The sequence below is a fragment of the Mya arenaria genome, chromosome 4 (genome assembly GCF_026914265.1).
Source record: "Mya arenaria isolate MELC-2E11 chromosome 4, ASM2691426v1".
In the NCBI taxonomy this organism is placed as follows: domain Eukaryota; kingdom Metazoa; phylum Mollusca; class Bivalvia; order Myida; family Myidae; genus Mya; species Mya arenaria.
The window spans coordinates 61,262,351-61,281,833 of record NC_069125.1 but is presented as its reverse complement, the minus strand read 5'-3'; the positions used below and the strand labels follow the sequence as shown (position 1 = coordinate 61,281,833).

At 36.2% G+C, this 19,483-nt stretch overlaps 1 protein-coding gene and 2 long non-coding RNA genes across 3 annotated transcripts; 2 read left to right on the top strand and 1 right to left on the bottom strand.

Moving 5' to 3' along the window:
* Positions 1–2,423: 2,423 nt before the first annotated feature.
* On the top strand, positions 2,424–5,407 carry LOC128232295 (uncharacterized). Its single transcript, XM_052945774.1, has one exon. It carries the CDS (start codon positions 2,644–2,646, stop codon positions 4,891–4,893), a length of 2,250 nt encoding a protein of 749 aa, XP_052801734.1. The 5' UTR covers positions 2,424–2,643; the 3' UTR covers positions 4,894–5,407.
* Positions 5,408–6,607: 1,200 nt separating this feature from the next.
* LOC128230069 (uncharacterized) lies at positions 6,608–13,006 on the top strand. Its single transcript, XR_008260156.1, has 3 exons — positions 6,608–6,924; positions 8,145–8,218; positions 9,134–13,006. It is a non-coding gene; the product is annotated as an uncharacterized LOC128230069 (long non-coding RNA).
* A 6-nt stretch (positions 13,007–13,012) lies between these two features.
* On the bottom strand, positions 13,013–16,072 carry LOC128230068 (uncharacterized). The gene is made up of 3 exons (XR_008260155.1): positions 14,263–16,072; positions 13,638–13,701; positions 13,013–13,185 (listed from the first exon to the last, which is right to left on the bottom strand). It is a non-coding gene; the product is annotated as an uncharacterized LOC128230068 (long non-coding RNA).
* Between the last annotated feature and the right edge of the window lie 3,411 nt (positions 16,073–19,483).

The window sequence follows — 19,483 nt, the reverse complement described above, 5'->3', positions numbered from 1 at the left end:
CTTTAATGCAAAAAAGATAACAAATCCTCTCTCAGGGATATCTCAACAATGCCTGAACCTATGATCATCAAACTTGACATGGAAGTTGGTCCTGACAAGGAGATGACGCTTATTGATTTTAGGAGTCAAGTTCACAGTGACCTTGAATGCGAAAATGTTTCGAGTGATATCTTGACAATGCCTGTACCCATGGCCCTCAAACCTGACTTGAAGTTGTGTCTGGCCTGTAGATGAGTCCCTTTCATTTTAGGGGTCATCGGGTCAAACGTCAAGGTCACAGTGATATTGATTGAAAAAAGCTTGTCTGTGTGATAACATGTCAATGCCTGAACCCATGTCCCTCAAACTTGACATTTAGATTTTTGTAGACCAGCTGATGACTCATATGGATTTTGAGGTCATAGAGTCAAAGGTCATGGTCATAACACACTCTATCCTCACGCTTTGAATGGTCATAATCTTAAAACTGCCTCAACGGCATCCAATGTCAGTGACTAATCAGCTGTCATTTCGGTCCATGCTTATTTCATTCAATTGTTCATATAATCCTGACAACATGGCGTTCAGGTGGGGGCATAATGTTTGACAAACATCTCTTGTTGATACTTGGCTCATTTCTTACATGTAGCTGTAACATTTTGGGCAACTTCTCAATTATTTTGTTTAAGACATTTTTCATCCAGCTCATCTAAGCCTAAGTTAGTGTTCATGTTAACTTTTATGACTGCCTGTTTATTGTACTTTTTATAAATTATTTTTAATGACTTTTTCTCAAGAACCATTTGGCTAAGTATGTCTCCTCCTGAAATAGACTAATTTTTTTGGCTCCAGTTGTCTGTCTGTCCGTCTGTAACAAATTGTGTCTGCTCCATGTCTCTTTAACCTTTTAAAGGAGTTGATATAACTTCCCACAAATGTACACCATATTGAGAGGAAGGGTTTATTATTATAACTGTTGAGCAGTTTCTGAACTTGACTGTATTATATCTTATATCTTATTAAAAATAATATTGAAGAACAACTTATTCCCAAAACAGCCTACGTGAACGGCGATTAAAACTGCGCGTGAGTGGCGACCTTGGTAACGGGTTAATATGGAACAAATTTGTATTCACTATGGGATGTATAGTATTCAATAAATGACATTAAATACCCGAAAGTAGGCATAAAATAAACAGATAATTTGTGATTTTAATACGAGAATAACTAAAATTCTTTATTTTGTATGTCACTCGTGGAATATCATTCCTTTTAAATCATTTATTGAGTGCTTCATTTCTCGGTTGAATGTTATTGCGTTGAATGTTATTCGGCTACACGTGAAGAACGTGACACCCGTCCTTATGATTTTACAACCATTGAGTGATCAGTATGTACAACACTTGGATGATATACTGTCCAATCAGCCCAAAATGGAGTATTGCATTATTTTCAACTGTAAATATAAGTGCGAGAAATATAAAGAATAAGACACCGTTTTAGGTTAGCCTCATATCATTTGGAACTTGAGAGAACTTTTATCAGAGAAGAACGTAAGTGGACACATTGTATACAATCAGACTGACTTAGCTTATATCAGTTATTTTTCTAATTTTGCTGTATTGTGAACATGTCAAGGCTATAAACGGTATTAGCATATTCATTATCGGTGCTATTAAGTCCAAAAAAAATAATCTCGACATCAGCTGCTTCCTATTTTTTGTGTACTTGCATTGATTATACAGAACATGGATTTTCAATTATATAATATGATTTGACAATGCTCATTATCATGTTTTAACTATATTCAAACTGAATGTAATTGTGTATCACAGGTGTATTATTGTGTATATACGTTGGTGTCATGGTAATCTTACTATTTATACCATTTGTAAATGGCCAAAGACAAGATACCGATTTGCCCATAAGACCTTTAACTTGTATTTTGCAACTAGTAGATTGAAATTTGTTTGTAATGTGGTCCAGCGAAAATTTTGACCTGGGCTATGGTATAATATTATATAAAATGGCACCCTTTACGATCTATAATTCCTTAACCAAGACAAAACTATAAATGCACTCCGTGCATAAAAGGTATTTGAAATTTAATTTTTGAAAGATATTCACTTACGTTACTCATTGATTTGATTGTATCAACCCTGAATTAAGTGGTTTTTGAAGAAAGAAATCAATGTGCACATTTAAGCTAACGACAACCTAGCGTATACACCTTAAACACAGCCCATGATATCATGCCAAAGACACTATACATATGTATATAATTACAGCGCACAATGATATATCACAGACAATCAGATCAATATGACAATGAATTGGAACAAACTTTTATTTTTGTGTACCTACAATTTGAAATCTAAGATTGATCAATACCTGAATATTAATGTGATCACATTGTTGATAACAACCACCGACAGACAAACAGTTGTTATGCAAGGTCTTGCAAAGAGAACACAATAAAACAAGACTTCTACACCCATCTGCAATACCTGGTGGATATATCATCATGGAAGAGGAAGAATTAAGAATGAACTAAAGCAGTTTTCAAGTTTATACAGTGCACGCGTTGTCGAAGATATTCCTCCAAGAAAAAAGGAACAACTTCTTCTTAAATATGAACAAGACAGTAAAAGAGACTTTGAGATCATGAAAATATGTTCTTTAAACTGCTTAAGTTTAATAAACCACACGATTGAAAATGGTGCTAAAGCGTATTCGTGCTGCGAAATGGTTCTGAAAGTCGATCCTACAAATATCACAGCTCTTTTAAACAAAGCCAACTTTCTTCTAGCGGATTCGCGCTTCTCCGAATGCCAGGAATGCTTGAAACAATTGAAGGCCTGTAGCGCCGACGCGATGAGTACAGTGAAGGCCAAAGCGGAGAAGGCGTATGTCTACTCTACATTGGGTATGACCATGTATCATTCGGCAAAACAAATGTATGAAGACGTATTAAAAGAGGTTAGCGGGATGGACAACGTTTCAGATAACGACCACTTAGTGATCTTCTGGAGATATAGACTTGCCGTTCTGAACAGAAGGCTGACCAATTTCAGCAACACTCTAAACATCCGGTCGTCTAGTCAAGAAGATTACAAGACCGTTTTACAACAATTGACGGATCTTATAGGATTACAAGAGACATCACCATTTATCAGCAGATACATACGAGCACAGAGTTATACTGAAATTGCCATGGTACTGAATGATATAAAGAAACAGAAAAAGCGATTCGAAAATGGTGTTTTGGATATTTTGCCAGACAACAAACTTTTGCAAAATGACATTGTGTACTTCATAGAAAAGGCACTAGAATTAGATGGAGATAATGAAGAAGTTTTGTCTCACTGTGGAGAATTATACAGATATAACATGAACGTCGAAAAGTCCATAGAACTACTCAAGAAAAGTATAGAGATAAAACCGACTTCGTTTGCACATCACCAGCTTGCACTATCATTGAAAAGCGCAGTAGAAATTAGGAACAAAGCCACTGCATATGCAGCACCTTACAAACACCAGGGTCCGAGTGTAAATGACAGTAAATACTCTTCAGGCACTGAGGAGAACTGTGGTGTATCAAAAGCTGAAACAGTTTATATGGAGAATGGCTCTAAAGTGGATAGAAAAGCTTCAAAATCTAATACAGTTATAGATCTGCAGAAGAATCTGCAATTGGATTCAAGTGAAGACAATTTGTTTTTGGTAAAAAGTCTAAGACTTCCTATGCTTTTGTCTGATATACAGGCACAAGAGCAGAATGACATTTTATTACATTTCGAGCAGTCAATAATTTTGTCCAACAACACAAATGCAAAATATGATCGAGGTATATTCTACAGACAGTTGCAAAAGGAGGATGAGGCTCTTGCACAATTCCGATTAATGATGAAGGACAAGGAAACATCTGCGTTACGATTAGCGGAGGTGTATGAACAAGCTGCTTTCTGTCTGATTCTTATGACTCAAGATGGTCGAGTTTCAAACAAAGATGCAGATATTCGCATATTTCTCCTTAAATCGATTGAACTGACAGACGAAGTTTCAAAAATATTTACGCATTTAAACGGTGCCTGGCAGGGGATACCTATATTAGCAGAACTTCTCTCTGATCAATATAATACAAAGCCTGGTTTAAAGAGTCTTGCGGATATATTCAAACTCCTCAAACATTTTGACAAATCGTCACAAGTCCTCAGATATCTACAGAATCAAGAAAGGGACCCATTAAAGAGGACAAACATGCAAATGGAAATAATAAACAACAGTGCAAAGACAGGCAATTACGAAGAGGCAATAATCGGGATTCAAATGTTACCTAAACAAAACCTTTCCACTCAGAACATGTCGAGCTGTATCGATATCATGGTGGACGCTGGAATGGTGGCCATGCGCAATTGTGAAGAAAAAACAGCCAGTTGTAGGTTCAAACAAGCTCTGAACTTTAAAGGATCGTGTTGTAACAAGAGCCAGCATGTCCATGGACACGAATTTGACGTTTATATCTTGTGTCACAGCTCGGAAGAACCTTCAGAGACAGTTTTAAACTTAAAAAAGTCATTGCAGCAGTTTGGCCTTGATGTGAACATGCGCAGCGATGTCGCACCAGGACACGACGAAATACGTGAAATACTTTTCAAAGTTAAAGAAAGCAAACACTTCATCATTGAAAACTATGACGAATCACAAGACGAGGATCAGAATGATTACTTTACTGGAACGATTATAATGGCTAAAGATTGTGGGAACGTTGTGGTTTTACATTCTGATGAAAGAATTACATTAAAATTGGAAACTTTTCGAAAATTCCACACCAATTGCTTTGCCATAACAGACGAGAAAAGACTACAAGGGAATTTGGTCAACCTTTTAAAGTTACTGGCAAAAGGTGAATAACAATATGGTTGTATAGCAAGAGGCTGATAATTATTGTGGCACATGTGTAATAGTGAAAATCCTACAGCATGTTGTACTAAACAGTATTATTGGTGAATGAACCATGTGCTCTCTGTATCTGGTTATTCGAGTATCTATTAGTAAGCATTAATTTTATCAAAATGTCATGTCCTTGCTTCGATACGGCAAATGTTTTTGAATTTGCATTTTTGTATAAATGCTTGGACAAGAGTGATGTTTGACCTTCTCTGTTAATGTTTTTTGTTCATAACGTATCACTGTTGCGTGTAATTTGTTAATTGTCTAGATGACTTTAGTTAAAACCTGTGTCATTAAAACAAGATAGTTGCTGGATTGTCAGTACTTCCATTTTCATTAACTCTTGAATTAGGACAGAAAGTTATGGAACATAAGTTTTACTATTGTACATAACTGGGGTACGGATTATATTCATCAACCCTGTTGCATTCTATGTTAATGTTAATTGCAATTAACATATAGTCGAGAAATAAAAGACTTATACTTAACAAATGAAAAATGTTTATTACATTTTTGGATAAATAACTACAACTGCTGATACCAACTACGACCTAACGGATTTGTTATTACAAGAGAGAACATAATCTCACTTTGCACCAGAGTAAAGCACAACTTAATCATTATCGATCAATCCTCAACTTACAAGAATGCTTGGAGCGCTTTGCTTCTCTAACTCGATCATCCATAACCATAACCTTCCTTCTTATATGACTATAAAACAACAGCACAAATAACTTGTCAGAATTTAACTTAGTTTTATTTACATTTAAGGCTCGGATTTAATGCCGAGGCTCCATGTTACTTAAACAAGCACGAAATCACAAGCATGAACAGCGAACGAAGCAATCTGGTCACCTGCCAACTTGGCGTATTACTGGCGACCGCCCCAAAGGGCCAAGCAGCAGATTTTAATAGCCCCCAATGGGCTTTACGAGTTTGATTATGAAATAAACTTAAGTTATGAACGTGAATTACGTTAAGGTGTACTATGGCCGGAACTCACAAGTTAGCATTTTAAATTTAAGTCTACTGTCTGTATTTATATACATGTAATTCAATTAGCTAAATAAAACATCATAATTTAAGTGCTGCCGAACGCTAATCACAACTCAGAGGGCATTACAATACCTAACAAACACTAAATGTCACGATTTTTGGACGGTGCCCGCTCAGGGCAGCGTTCATAGTAGGGGCAATCGGCTGAAAAGTTACAAACCGATTTACCGCCTGTCTCGGTCGAAGAAAGAGTGCGGTTTTTCAATGCTTAAAATACAAGTAATATTCAATAGCTTACAAGAACATTAATAATTATGCAATAAACCTATATTTCTAAAGCACAAAGGATATGTTTAAAATACATTACTTAAGAATGCATGATTTATTTTATCTTGATTTTTTCCTGCGCGAGCTGACCGTTACATTTAATGACATTGGACTTTTTTCCTTTTTTTGGCACCAACCAAATTACTTGCTAGAATAAATCCGGACTCCAAGCTTTACTAGAATAAGGGCCAGTTTTATTAAACTTCGTACGAAGTCTGTTTTGCTTACGAACTTTGTAAGATGTATCTCAGGCTGTTTAGCCGTTTTATTAAGAATTTCGTACGAACGAGCACCTGTTTCTTCGTAGATCTACGAACATTTCTACGAAAGCTCTTAGGGTGGCGTACGAACTTCGTAGACTAAAAAATGGCCGCCACAACAACAGAAATATTCTATATTGGCGATCTTTCATTTATTATGGCGTATTTTAACAAAACCAACTGCCAATTTCAAGACAGAAGACGACTCTGTGGAATCTGCAACCCGGTGAGTAAATTAACAAATCGTTAAGACGCCGTTTTGACTAAATTTTCAGGGGACGCAACCTCGCGCCAACTGTCAAAATGTTTTGAAAAACAAAATGCTCTTATTTCGATGCATTTCAAGAGTTTTGTTGTGATAAGAACACTGGAATATAGACTGAAATACTATCCAACCATTAGACTCATGGTATTTGAATTTTACGGTGTTTTAATTAAAACAAACAAGCTAAAAACGGACTGATTTTATGACAGTGTTTACACTGATCTGTCATTTCATCTGTCAAAGTTTTTATCATTTTTCAATAACTTGCTTTTACTTATATTTACAAGATTATCATGTCTCTAATAGTGTTCAGAAATTCTAAATCAACATTGAAGCTTATAAATTTAAAAAATTCCTGAGGGTGGGGATGCGGGTGGTGGGATGGGTCAAAAAGTATTTTTTTAAAATATCCAGAGCAGCCAGAAGGTAAGCATAAGCTCTATTGGTCACAGTTGGGAGACTTGTTTGTCCCAAACTACATTTTTTTTCAATTTTCTTGTGGTTCTGAAAACATTGCAGCTAGTAATGGGACTAGCTACAATAATGAGCGATCAGAGATACTTTTTTATTATTTTGACATTTCATGTGTATCCCTGTAACTAGTCTGCCATAGTCTAAAAATCGTCAAAAGACTGGTTGACGGCCATTTAGGTGGACTAGTAATGGGACTTGGACTGGGGACTCCTTGTTTGCATGTTTGTGCTCTATCAACTTGGATCACAGGCCCTTAAAACTTAAAATAACTTAAAGCTTGCAGTTGAATTGTTCAACCAGCTCGACAAACTGTTCCTGATAACTTAATTTGCAAACAATCTGACCTTTGTGGGTTAGTACTATTGTATTTATGTTACTTTCATGAAGTGAAAAAAGCTACTATTATAAATGTCATGAAACGTAAAAGTCTTAAGTTTCATGCCTTTTCAATTTCTAACAGCTAAACAAACATCTTTAACAGTGTGGCAAATGTGTGAAGTAATGCATTCAAATGGCGATAATTACTAGTTATTATCACCTTTCAGGCAGTGTGCCATCACACAATAGCCACTATATAATACATATGTGGTTCACTTGGTCCTGAAATGGTACACTTAGGAACTGGTTCACTTGTGAAATGGTTCACTTCGTCCTGCACCCGTACTGGGACACACTCATGAACGGTATAATATTAGTACGGTAAACCTGGGAGGAAAAGTGGGACAGGTTCAGATCTTGAACCCCACGACTGATGACTACTTGAGCTCAAGCAATGGCTTTATTAAAACAGAAACCACCTTGCATTTAAAGAAAAAGGTCAACCATATTTTAAGCTTCAGAAAGAAAACAGCCTGTTTATAAATAAATAGATTATTCATTTTTTATTTCAGATCTTGACATGGATCCAAGATGCTGGTAACTAGGCGGGACGGATTGTTACACAGAACTGCAGGTTTCTGGATGGGTAACTAAATTTCCGTATTTCCGGTTTACTTGTGTTATTTATAAGCAAGATAAAAGTAAATACACCGCAAGAGCGAATCAAATGGAAATCGTGCATTATGTATGTATTTACAGTCAGTTTGTAGCATTTTATTTTTACCAAATCTCAATTTAATACAAACTTTTAAGCTTATCATGCATATAGTTTGATGCACATTCTATAATTATAATATTAAAGATGTGCAGCATATATATGGAATGATCCACATCACTGGATACTGTATATATGTAACATTGCATGTGAAAATGCATAGCAACAAGTGATAAAAGACTGCTGAAAAAATCACATTGCAAGTTTTCATATTTATTTTCAAAAATTGATGTTTTATGCATTTTTCAAAAACATTAATTTGCGACAAAAATATGAAAAACCGGATAAAATCTTTTGTCAGCATTCTTGTATCGCTGGTTTTCAGATGTTTACACAAAATTTGCTCATTCCTGGACAAAAGATAAAATATTATTAAAACTGTTAATCTGTAAGAGTGCAGCCTTAAAGAAAACAAATGAAATAAAAAGGGTTTTTACTGATTTCTAGCAGATAAGTCTGTTGTCAAAGAACCAAAAATTCAAGGTATCATTATTTATAGCCGTCTGTCATGTCAGAGACAATACACTAATGTTATTGTATTATATTAGTATATGATGTATAGGTCCTAATTATTAGGTCTATAAATCCGGCTTTAAGAGATTTTGAGTTGTGCCCTTTATCTAACTGAGAAAACAACTGATGTTTTATTATACATATTTTACAAGTGGCTCTGTGAAATATTCTCTGACTGTTAAAAGGTGTAAATTTAAAATATTTTGTATATGTACTCAATTTTTTTTTATCATTGTTTTTTTGCTCTTAAATAATTTTTGTTTTTCGTTTCAGAGACTCAGCGCCATGTCACAAATACTTCAGAACCTAGAATGAAAGTTACTGAAAGAGCAATAGAATTTCCAATCTCTACAAAATTCATCTTAGCTGTTTTTCAAGGTGATACTTGAGACTACCAAAGACTTTTCAAGGACATAATTCACAAAACAGTTTATGCCACCATCTCATATCAAAGGATTGTGCTTGAGTTGAACAGCCTTCAAACAGAAACTGTTTCAACACCTTCAATGGATTCATTCTGATTCAGTTTACCCTTGCTGTGATCTGAGCAACTATTTACATCAATTCAACATTGTAAATTGTTTAAACTTGAAAATTCTGTCTTGGTGCAACTCACATGAATCTGTTGACTTTGATGTTGACTCTATACAGGAAGAAGAGACCATCTTTATACATGCTGGCATATCTTTTAAAAGGGAAACAAATATTATAACCAACATACTACACTGTTATGTCATCCAAGGACTCAGCCACTGACTCAATTTATAAATACTTCAAAGGAAAAATGTCTCTGTCAATATAATTACTGCTGTGCATAATAAGACATTTTCAGCTCTACTATTCGAAGAATAAGGAGAGCTATACTACTCACCCAAGTGTCGGCGGCGGCTTCACCCCTTGGTTAAGGTTTTGCGTGCAAGCACACATAGGTTAATATCTCAGCAACTACTTGAGGTATTGCATTCAGACTTTATACAATGGTACTCAACCATCCAACCTACATAATTAATCAAGTTTGATAACTCTACTTTGCATTTAATGCCAATAATAGACCTTTATTATTTGACTTAGAAATTCTGGTTAAGGTTTTGCGTGCAAGCACACATAGGTTAATATCTCAGCAACTGCTTGAGGTATTGCATTGAGACTTGATACAATGGTACTCAACCTTCCAACCTACTTAATTTACCAAGTGAGATAACTCTAGTTTGCAATTAATGCAAATAATTGCCCTTTATTATTCGACTCATAAATTCTGGTTAAGGTTTTGCATGTAAGCACACTTAGGTTAATATCTCAGCAACTACTTGAGGTATTGTATTGAGACTTTATAATATGGTACTCAATCATCCAATCTACTTAAATAACCAAGTAAGATAACTCCAGTTTGCATTAAATTCAAATAATGGCCCCTTTTTTATTCAACATAGAAATTCTGGTTAAGGTTTTGCATGTTACCACTTTTAAGTCAATGCTTCACCAAATACATCATGTATAGCATTGAAACTTTACACACAGGCTCCCAACCATTTAACCTTCTTATTTAATCAAGTAAGATAACTCTATCTTTCATATTATTTAATTGTTGCCCCTTTATTATGCGACTTAGAAATTCTGGTAAAGGTCTTGCATGTTAGCACACATAGGATAATATCTCAGCAACTACTTGATGTATTGCATTGAGACTTTATACAATGGTATTCAACCACCCAACCTAATTGAATAATCAAGTTAGATAACTGTGTTTTGCAAATAATTGCCCTTTATTATTACACTTAAAAATTCTGGTTAAAATTTTGCATGTAACCACATATATGTTAATATCTCCGCACGTCATGTATTGCATTGAAATCTAATCTAACAGTGATACATGCATGTTTCGCCAAAACTTTTCAATCCTTACACTGAAAAGCGGCAGAATAGTCGAGCGCGCTGTCTCTGTGACAGCTCTTGTTTATTATGCACCCCTTCGAAGAAGAGGGGTATATTGCTTTGCACATGTCGGTCGGTACCGTCTACCGTCTGTAGACCAAAGCTTGTCCGAGTGATAACTCAACAATTCCTGGACGTATGGTCATCAAACTTGACATGAAGGTTGGGCCTGACCAGTAGATGATTTTAGGGCTCATCAGGTCAAAGGTCAAGGTCACAGTGACCTTGAATGGTAAATTAATTTTAAAGCTTGTCCGAGTGATAACAATGCCAAGACCTTTCGTCATCAAACTTGATATGGAAGTTGGGCCTCACCAGGAGTTGACACCTATTGGTTTTGGAGATCATCGAGCCAAAGATCAAGGTCACAGTGACCTTGAATGGTAAAAGGTTGTCCAAGTGATAAATCAACAATGCCTGCCCCCATGGCCCTCAAACTGGACTCGGAGGTCGGGCCTTACCAGTAGATGACCCCTATTTATTTTAGGGGTCAAAGGTCAAGGTCAAAGTGATCTTGAAAGCAAACTCGACAATTCCGGGACCAATCATGCCATTCAGTCTGAATGGTCATCAAACTTGACATAAAGGTTGGGCCTGACCAGTAGATGACCCCTCTTGACTTTGAGGGTCATCAAGCCAAGGTCAAGGTCACAATAACCTTTAATGCAAAAAAGATAACAAATCCTCTCTCAGGGATATCTCAACAATGCCTGAACCTATGATCATCAAACTTGACATGGAAGTTGGTCCTGACAAGGAGATGATGCTTATTGATTTTAGGAGTCAAGTTCACAGTGACCTTGAATGCGAAAATGTTTCGAGTGATATCTTGACAATGCCTGTACCCATGGCCCTCAAACCTGACTTGAAGTTGTGTCTGGCCTGTAGATGAGTCCCTTTCATTTTAGGGGTCATCGTGTCAAACGTCAAGGTCACAGTGATATTGATTGAAAAAAGCTTGTCTGTGTGATAACATGTCAATTCCTGAACCCATGTCCCTCAAACTTGACATTTAGATTTTTGTAGACCAGCTGATGACTCATATGGATTTTGAGGTCATAGAGTCAAAGGTCATGGTCATAACACACTCTATCCTCACACTTTGAATGGTCATAATCTTAAAACTGCCTCAACGGCATCCAATGTCAGTGACCAATCAGCTGTCATTTCGGTCCATGCTTATTTCATTCAATTGTTCATATAATCCTGACAACATGGCGTTCAGGTGGGGGCATAATGTTTGACAAACATCTCTTGTTGATACTTGGCTCATTTCTTACATGTAGCTGTAACATTTTGGGCAACTTCTCAATTATTTTGTTTAAGACATTTTTCATCCAGCTCATCTAAGCCTAAGTTAGTGTTCATGTTAACTTTTATGACTGCCTGTTTATTGTACTTTTTATAAATCATTTTTAATGACTTTTTCTCAAGAACCATTTGGCTAAGTATGTCTCCTCCTGAAATAGACTAATTTTTTTAGCTCCAGTTGTCTGCCTGTCCGTCTGTAACAAATTGTGTCTGCTCCATGTCTCTTTAACCTTTTAAAGGAGTTGATATAACTTCCCACAAATGTACACCATATTGAGAGGAAGGGTTTATTATTATAACTGTTGAGCAGTTTCTGAACTTGACTGTATTATATCTTGCATTTACCTTAAGCTGTTAAGTGAACAATATAACATTGACCAATACAAGGAACTAAACCTTCTAGGTCACCATTTTGGAATAAAGTAATACTTAAAGCTCATATTTCCATAGAAATCTGCTCATATACAGTTTAAATAGCTTAAACAAGTATATCATTTCAACATAACATCAGATCCTCCACTGTTTTATGTTTGCAACATTTTTTTTTAAACTTTGATTTATATATCAAGACTTTTATGAACAAATACCAAACAGCAACTCACAGATCTATACTCATTTGGGCAGAATTTTGTTAATCCAAGCATTGTCATTTGATATTCAATGCATTTTTGCAAATTGGGGCATTTTCTGTCACATTAAAATCAATATTAAGTTATTAACATTAAAGCTCCAACTTCAATATTCTCATTTTTGTGCCCATTCTTTGCCAATTATTTGTTTGTCTGTTGGTATACATGTATGTTTATTCATACTGTTTTTCAAAATAACGAATTAATAAAATGTTTGAAATATTTTATTTGTTCATAACTTATTTAATATAACAAAAAGATGACTGCATTTTGTTTTATTTCACATCATGATCACTCATAGAGCAAGACTTGAAGAAGTATAGTGATATAGCCACAGGTGACTTTCTCCTACCCAAGAGGGCATGTGTTTGAATCCCAAGTTGGAAAACACAGTTCAAAGGTCAGTTGATGTATCCTGATTGCAGGCAAAGAGAAACACTCTATGATGGGCACCTGTAAAATAGAAGATACATAATCTTTACTATTATCCATAAAACGTGAAAGATGTTAGTAAAATAAAAAAAAGAAATGGTCTAACATTTTTTTCAAATACAATTCTTGATAATATTTCTTGTAAAAGTACACATTTATCTTAAGAGATAAAAAAAACACTACAGTACAAATTTGGTTTGTAAAAGCCATTTCTCAAATTCAAATGAAATGCCTGCCTTGACAGTGTTATTTTGTATTAAGATTACATATATTGGTAAAAAATCGGTAGTTTGCAAGAAGCAGAAGCAAGTATTTTCTTATTTCATACTATGTTATAACGGCAATTGCATCTGTTTTTGAAAGACTGGGTCTAATAACACTAAAAAATATAATAATAATCCTACTCCCCGATTACTGTTTGCATAGTTTTTGCAATAGTTGGTTTAATCATACACTGAGATATACAGTCATACCCAATGCTTTTCAGTGCTGCAACACTGCATCTCAGATGACTGAGCTTTTCTTTCAAAAGATTGCCTGCAATGAAAAACTTAATAAATCATATCAATAACAAACAAAGAGGATACTGTAATTGACAATAGGTCTACCTATTTGTAATGACAAATGTCATTTGTATACTGGTTAGTATATAGAATTGTATATTAAAACATATTTGAGTGTGTAAACTTACATACCTTAAGGAAACAGTTCAAATAATATTCGCTAACTAAACTCTTTCTTAAATTTGTACTTCCGCGGTTTTCAATCGAATAGAACAAAGAATTAACGAACGTAATAGTACATTTACCTTTTGGGATGTGATTATTTAACATGTTAACGCCATAACAATTATTATACACAATACAAGCGATAAGAAATGAATATAGTTGGTATCGAAATGTGTCATAACCTGAAAACATTGCAATGTGACACAGGAAACAGCTGTTTAAACGGGTCAAACCACGCCGTAGCAACCGTAGTCGACAAAACGTTACCACCCACTATATTTATTAAAATAATTAGTAAATGTCTATTTTGATTATGCGAAAAGCGAAGCAAATCAAATCACTATTTGCGAATGTTTTTTAGTATACTCACATCTACGGTTTGTTTACATTTTCGTCCGATCCTTCCCCATTTTGAAGAGTAATTACGTACGAAAGCGTTAATAAAACGGTCGCAGAAATCTTCGTATGCAACTTCGTACAAAGTGATCGCTTGCTTAACATGCATTCAAATTCATAAAAAGTAGTCATGCATGACGAAAGTTGGCTCTTGAAATAACCAAACTGTCAATAGTTGATAACAACGACACGATTTTGAAACCAGGCAGCTCTCCCTGTATATTGATTGTTCTGCACATACACCAGAGGCACCGTCCCTCAGCACTTTCAGTGCTTTGATTAATAGGAGCCACGCCGTTGGTAACTCCACGAGTTGTCCATTCGATGAAGGTTTTGGTCTCACGAGCGTGCACATGTGTTTGCGTAGTGGTCAGTGACTTTACAAGTTCGTCGTAGTGGCTTTAAACGACCATGGATGTTATAGCTCTGCTGAAAACAGATATGCAAAACGGGCGCAGACAAATGCAACATATGCCGCTATTCATGAACATAAATATAAACTAATTAAAGCTAAGAAGCAAAAGGCACGGCAGATGGGTTGGAGGGAGGGAATTTTTCTCAAATAGCAATCCTAGCCCTTAAAAACTGGCCTTTCTGTTCGACTGCCTGAACGAAAGTGAAACGGCGTGGTTGCGCGCTTGATTTAGCGCATGCGTTGAATTTGATTTTAAGTTTTAACCAATGCAACGGTTTAACGAAATGGCGGGCTCGGGAATCTTTTGATTACGTAATCTTGTAGGGCGTATTCAAGCGGGACTGTGTAGAATGATTAGATGTGTATTGCTAACGTAAACATTGAAAGGATGAAACGGGTTGACTATTCTCGATAACAACAGCTATTATATAGTTAATAGCTGGTATTATCGATAAATCATCAACTTACAAGAATGATTGAAGCGATTAGCTTCTCTAACTCGAAGATCAACCATAACCATAACCTTCCTTCTTATATGACTATAAAACAACAGCACAAATAACTTGTCAGAATTTTATTTAGTTTTATTTACATTTAAGGGTCGGATTTAATGGCGAGGCTCCAACGAAGCAATATAGTCACCTGCCAACATGGCGTATTACTGGCGACCGCCCCAAAGGGCCAAGCAGCAGCTTTAATAGCCCCCAATGGGCTTTACTGTCTGTATTTATATAATTCAAATAATAATAAATAATAAAACATCATAATTTAAGTGCTGCCGAACGCCAATGTGGGATTCTAGGTATTTGAAACGAACTCCCATTAATATAGGGATAGGGAAATAACAAGTGTTAACAACCCGAAACAGAACTGGGTTTCTTATCTTAAAAGTCACTTAAATAATTGCTTAATACTGTAAGGAAATTTTGGCTTGGCAGCAGAAAATAAACACAAACAAGGATCCTCGCATTTCTCAGCAGCAAACTTGCCATGAACGGTAAAGCATACCGTAAACGTATATAAGCATATATCATGAAAGTCACTTGACAAAAACTGATGATATTTATTTTCAATTGTTTACCAAACTGCGCACACAGGACTTTAAGTCGCGAAGGCGCATTGCCTTGTACGTTCAAATGAACACCATCTGACTTCAAATGTTCTGGCGTTATCGTATGGGGAATGAAAGAGCCCCAAACGCCTAATATGATTTTTTTTAATAAAGCCATTTAATCGGCGCCTAATATTTGCCATTGCACGCTTATTACTTGAATAGCGCCATGTTGTTCGAGGATTTATCTGCGATACTGCGAGATGGGTTGATGGGAACAATTCTTTGAGCGCTCTGATGGCCATTAGCACTTTGGTAGGGAGTTGGTTAATGTCATTCCCCCAATGTGGATGATCAAGACATGAGGGAGTCCATTATCATTAATAGATTTCAAAAACGTGACTTTCCTTACAAGTGCTTTGAGGCTCAGACCCCCATAACCATGCCACCAAAAGGCACTATTATGTATTCACAGGTTCGCGTCGTGCGATCGGGCGTAGCAAAATGCATGCCTTATAATCGAAGACCCGACAACCCACACGCGCGTCGTTCTTTCTAAATAAAGCAGAAAAATAATATGCAAAATGATGTGATTACAAAACCTAAAGAAAATTAGGAACCGAATGTATAATATCATGCCGGACGTAACATTTGTAGGCGTCTGACGTCCACCTACCAGCCTCTTTTATCTGTTACGTGGTGCATCCAACCATAGCGGCGGTTGTGTCTGCCCCAATGCGAAATGGGTGTGTGTTGTACTTTGCAAATTCTAGGTTCATTAAAGAAAGACATTTTTTAATAACGAGGAAAACTGTGTGCGTGTAAGAGGAGTACCATCCATATGGCACAGCAACGGGCCGTTAATCTTTGGCCAGCGTGCCAGAAAACATTTGGACTGTGTACAGGGCAAACACTTTTACCGATTTTATTAATCTGAATAATGTAACCCTTCGACTCTTGATCAGTCTTTGAATTGCAAAGTGTAAGCAATTAATTGCCGTCGCTCGCATATTTGACATCACTAAATGCTAACGTGTGATTTACAACAGACTGTCGTGTTACGGTTAATTTTTCTAAGCGGAAGAAGCCAAAGAAAGCCAAAGTGTATGCTGCTGTAAATAGGGCACTTTCGTTCATGTTTATACACATGGATGGGAGTTTTTCAATAATTAGGCATAATAATTGTGACTTAATTGGAAGTCGCGGTGTATGTGCGCGTGTATTCTTTCCCATGCCTGTTATAATTTAAGTGATTATATAGTTTTCTGTCGTATCCGTTAACCCTAAAAGCTTACATAAAAATGGCACCTATAGCACATTTATAGAGGCGAGCTGTATTGGCGGTTAAGCCGTCAATTTACAAAGATGAGAAAAACAATACCAAATTATCAACGGATGGGGGCCACAAGTTTGGCAGTTGATACGTAAGCCTAAACTTAGAGAACCGGTTCAACCCGAATTGATACGACTGTAATGTATTGCCGGACATGGAAGAGCCAATTAGTCGTCGAGCCTCATTTCGTAGATCATGCTCTGAAAACGTAATGGGATTGGTGCCCTTTCTGCCAAGTCGGGTACTAGCTGGCGAAGGCGCACCCACTGCTTTCGTGAAATAGAATCAGCGATATTATTAAATTTTGTTCGTATATGGACAGCCTTAAACAAAATATTGTGGCGCATGCATGTTAAAACAAAATGTCTGAGAAGGTGCATAACACGTTTGGATTTCGCAGACTGTTTATTGATTATTGCAACAAAAGCCTCGTTATCAGTTCGAAAAATTATCTTTTTGAGCTCGGGGCCCCACATATACAAGCTAAGCAACACGGAGACCATTTCTAGAAAAGTTATATCTTTCATGACTTCACGTTTGCTCCAGTCAAGAGGCCATTGAAAAAATGCCCAATTGCCATTTAAGTAACAGCCGCAGCCAAGGTCGGCTCCACCCGTTTTCCAACCAAGAATTTTGGGGAATGTAAAATACCCACTTGAAATTTGTTAAAAAACCCAGCCACATGCGAAGGTCCTCGCGTATTCCTTCTGTTATCCTTATTTTATGAAATTCATGTTTTATACCGACATTGCATCATAAAATCGCCGCACAAAAGCTCTGCTAGAATGAATTGCCTGGCCAAAAAAGCAAAATTTACCAGCGAGTGACTGAAGGTCTCGCATTGTTATTTTCTTCCTAGTTATATAGAGTAAAATGAGACTTCGATTTTGTGCTGGGGTATTTAAATAAGCATTTGTGAAGAATCAATTTCCAAACCAAGAAAAACTATTAAAGTGGAAGTTGCTAGTTCCATGTGCCCCGCAACATATGAAACCGTCCAGATAATGATCAAATAAGTCTTTGAAATGTCTTGCACCAGCCAGTGGATAAAAGTCGAAATAGCCCCGAAATAATATGGTGCGCAACTAGCGCCAAAGCGTAAATTTAAGTTGATATAAATTTTGCCGTCAAATTTAATGCCTAATAATTCTTTAGTCTTTAGGTGATATTGGAAAAGCCGGGATGCAGATTTTATATCACGCTTGGCCATTAACGTTGATCTTCCAAATTTAAATATCATGTCTGCCATAGCTGTTTTTCAAGGTGATACTTGAGACTACCAAAGACTTTTCAAGGACATAATTCACAAAACAGTTTATGCCACCATCTCATATCAAAGGATTGTGCTTGAGTTGAACAGCCTTCAAACAGAAACTGTTTCAACACCTTCAATGGATTCATTCTGATTCAGTTTACCCTTGCTGTGATCTGAGCAACTATTTACATCAATTCAACATTGTAAATTGTTTAAACTTGAAAATTCTGTCTTCGTGCAACTCACATGAATCTGTTGACTTTGATGTTGACTCTATACAGGAAGAAGAGACCATCTTTATACATGCTGGCATATCTTTTAAAAGGGAAACAAATATTATAACCAACATACTACACTGTTATGTCATCCAAGGACTCAGCCACTGACTCAATTTATAAATACTTCAAAGGAAAAATGTCTCTGTCAATATAATTACTGCTGTGCATAATAAGACATTTTCAGCTCTACTATTCGAAGAATAAGGAGAGCTATACTACTCACCCAAGTGTCGGCGGCGGCTTCACCCCTTGGTTAAGGTTTTGCGTGCAAGCACACATAGGTTAATATCTCAGCAACTACTTGAGGTATTGCGTTCAGACTTTATACAATGGTACTCAACCATCCAACCTACATAATTAATCAAGTTTGATAACTCTACTTTGCATTTAATGCCAATAATAGACCTTTATTATTTGACTTAGAAATTCTGGTTAAGGTTTTGCGTGCAAGCACACATAGGTTAATATCTCAGCAACTGCTTGAGGTATTGCATTGAGACTTGATACAATGGTACTCAACCTTCCAACCTACTTAATTTACCAAGTGAGATAACTCTAGTTTGCAATTAATGCAAATAATTGCCCTTTATTATTCGACTCATAAATTCTGGTTAAGGTTTTGCATGTAAGCACACTTAGGTTAATATCTCAGCAACTACTTGAGGTATTGTATTGAGACTTTATAATATGGTACTCAATCATCCAATCTACTTAAATAACCAAGTAAGATAACTCCAGTTTGCATTAAATTCAAATAATGGCCCCTTTTTTATTCAACATAGAAATTCTGGTTAAGGTTTTGCATGTTACCACTTTTAAGTCAATGCTTCACCAAATACATCATGTATAGCATTGAAACTTTA

Bases quoted from the DNA above. Each gene is read 5' to 3' on its own strand.
- LOC128232295 (XM_052945774.1), top strand. From the start codon at position 2,644: ATGAAAATATGTTCTTTAAACTGCTTAAGTTTAATAAACCACACGATT.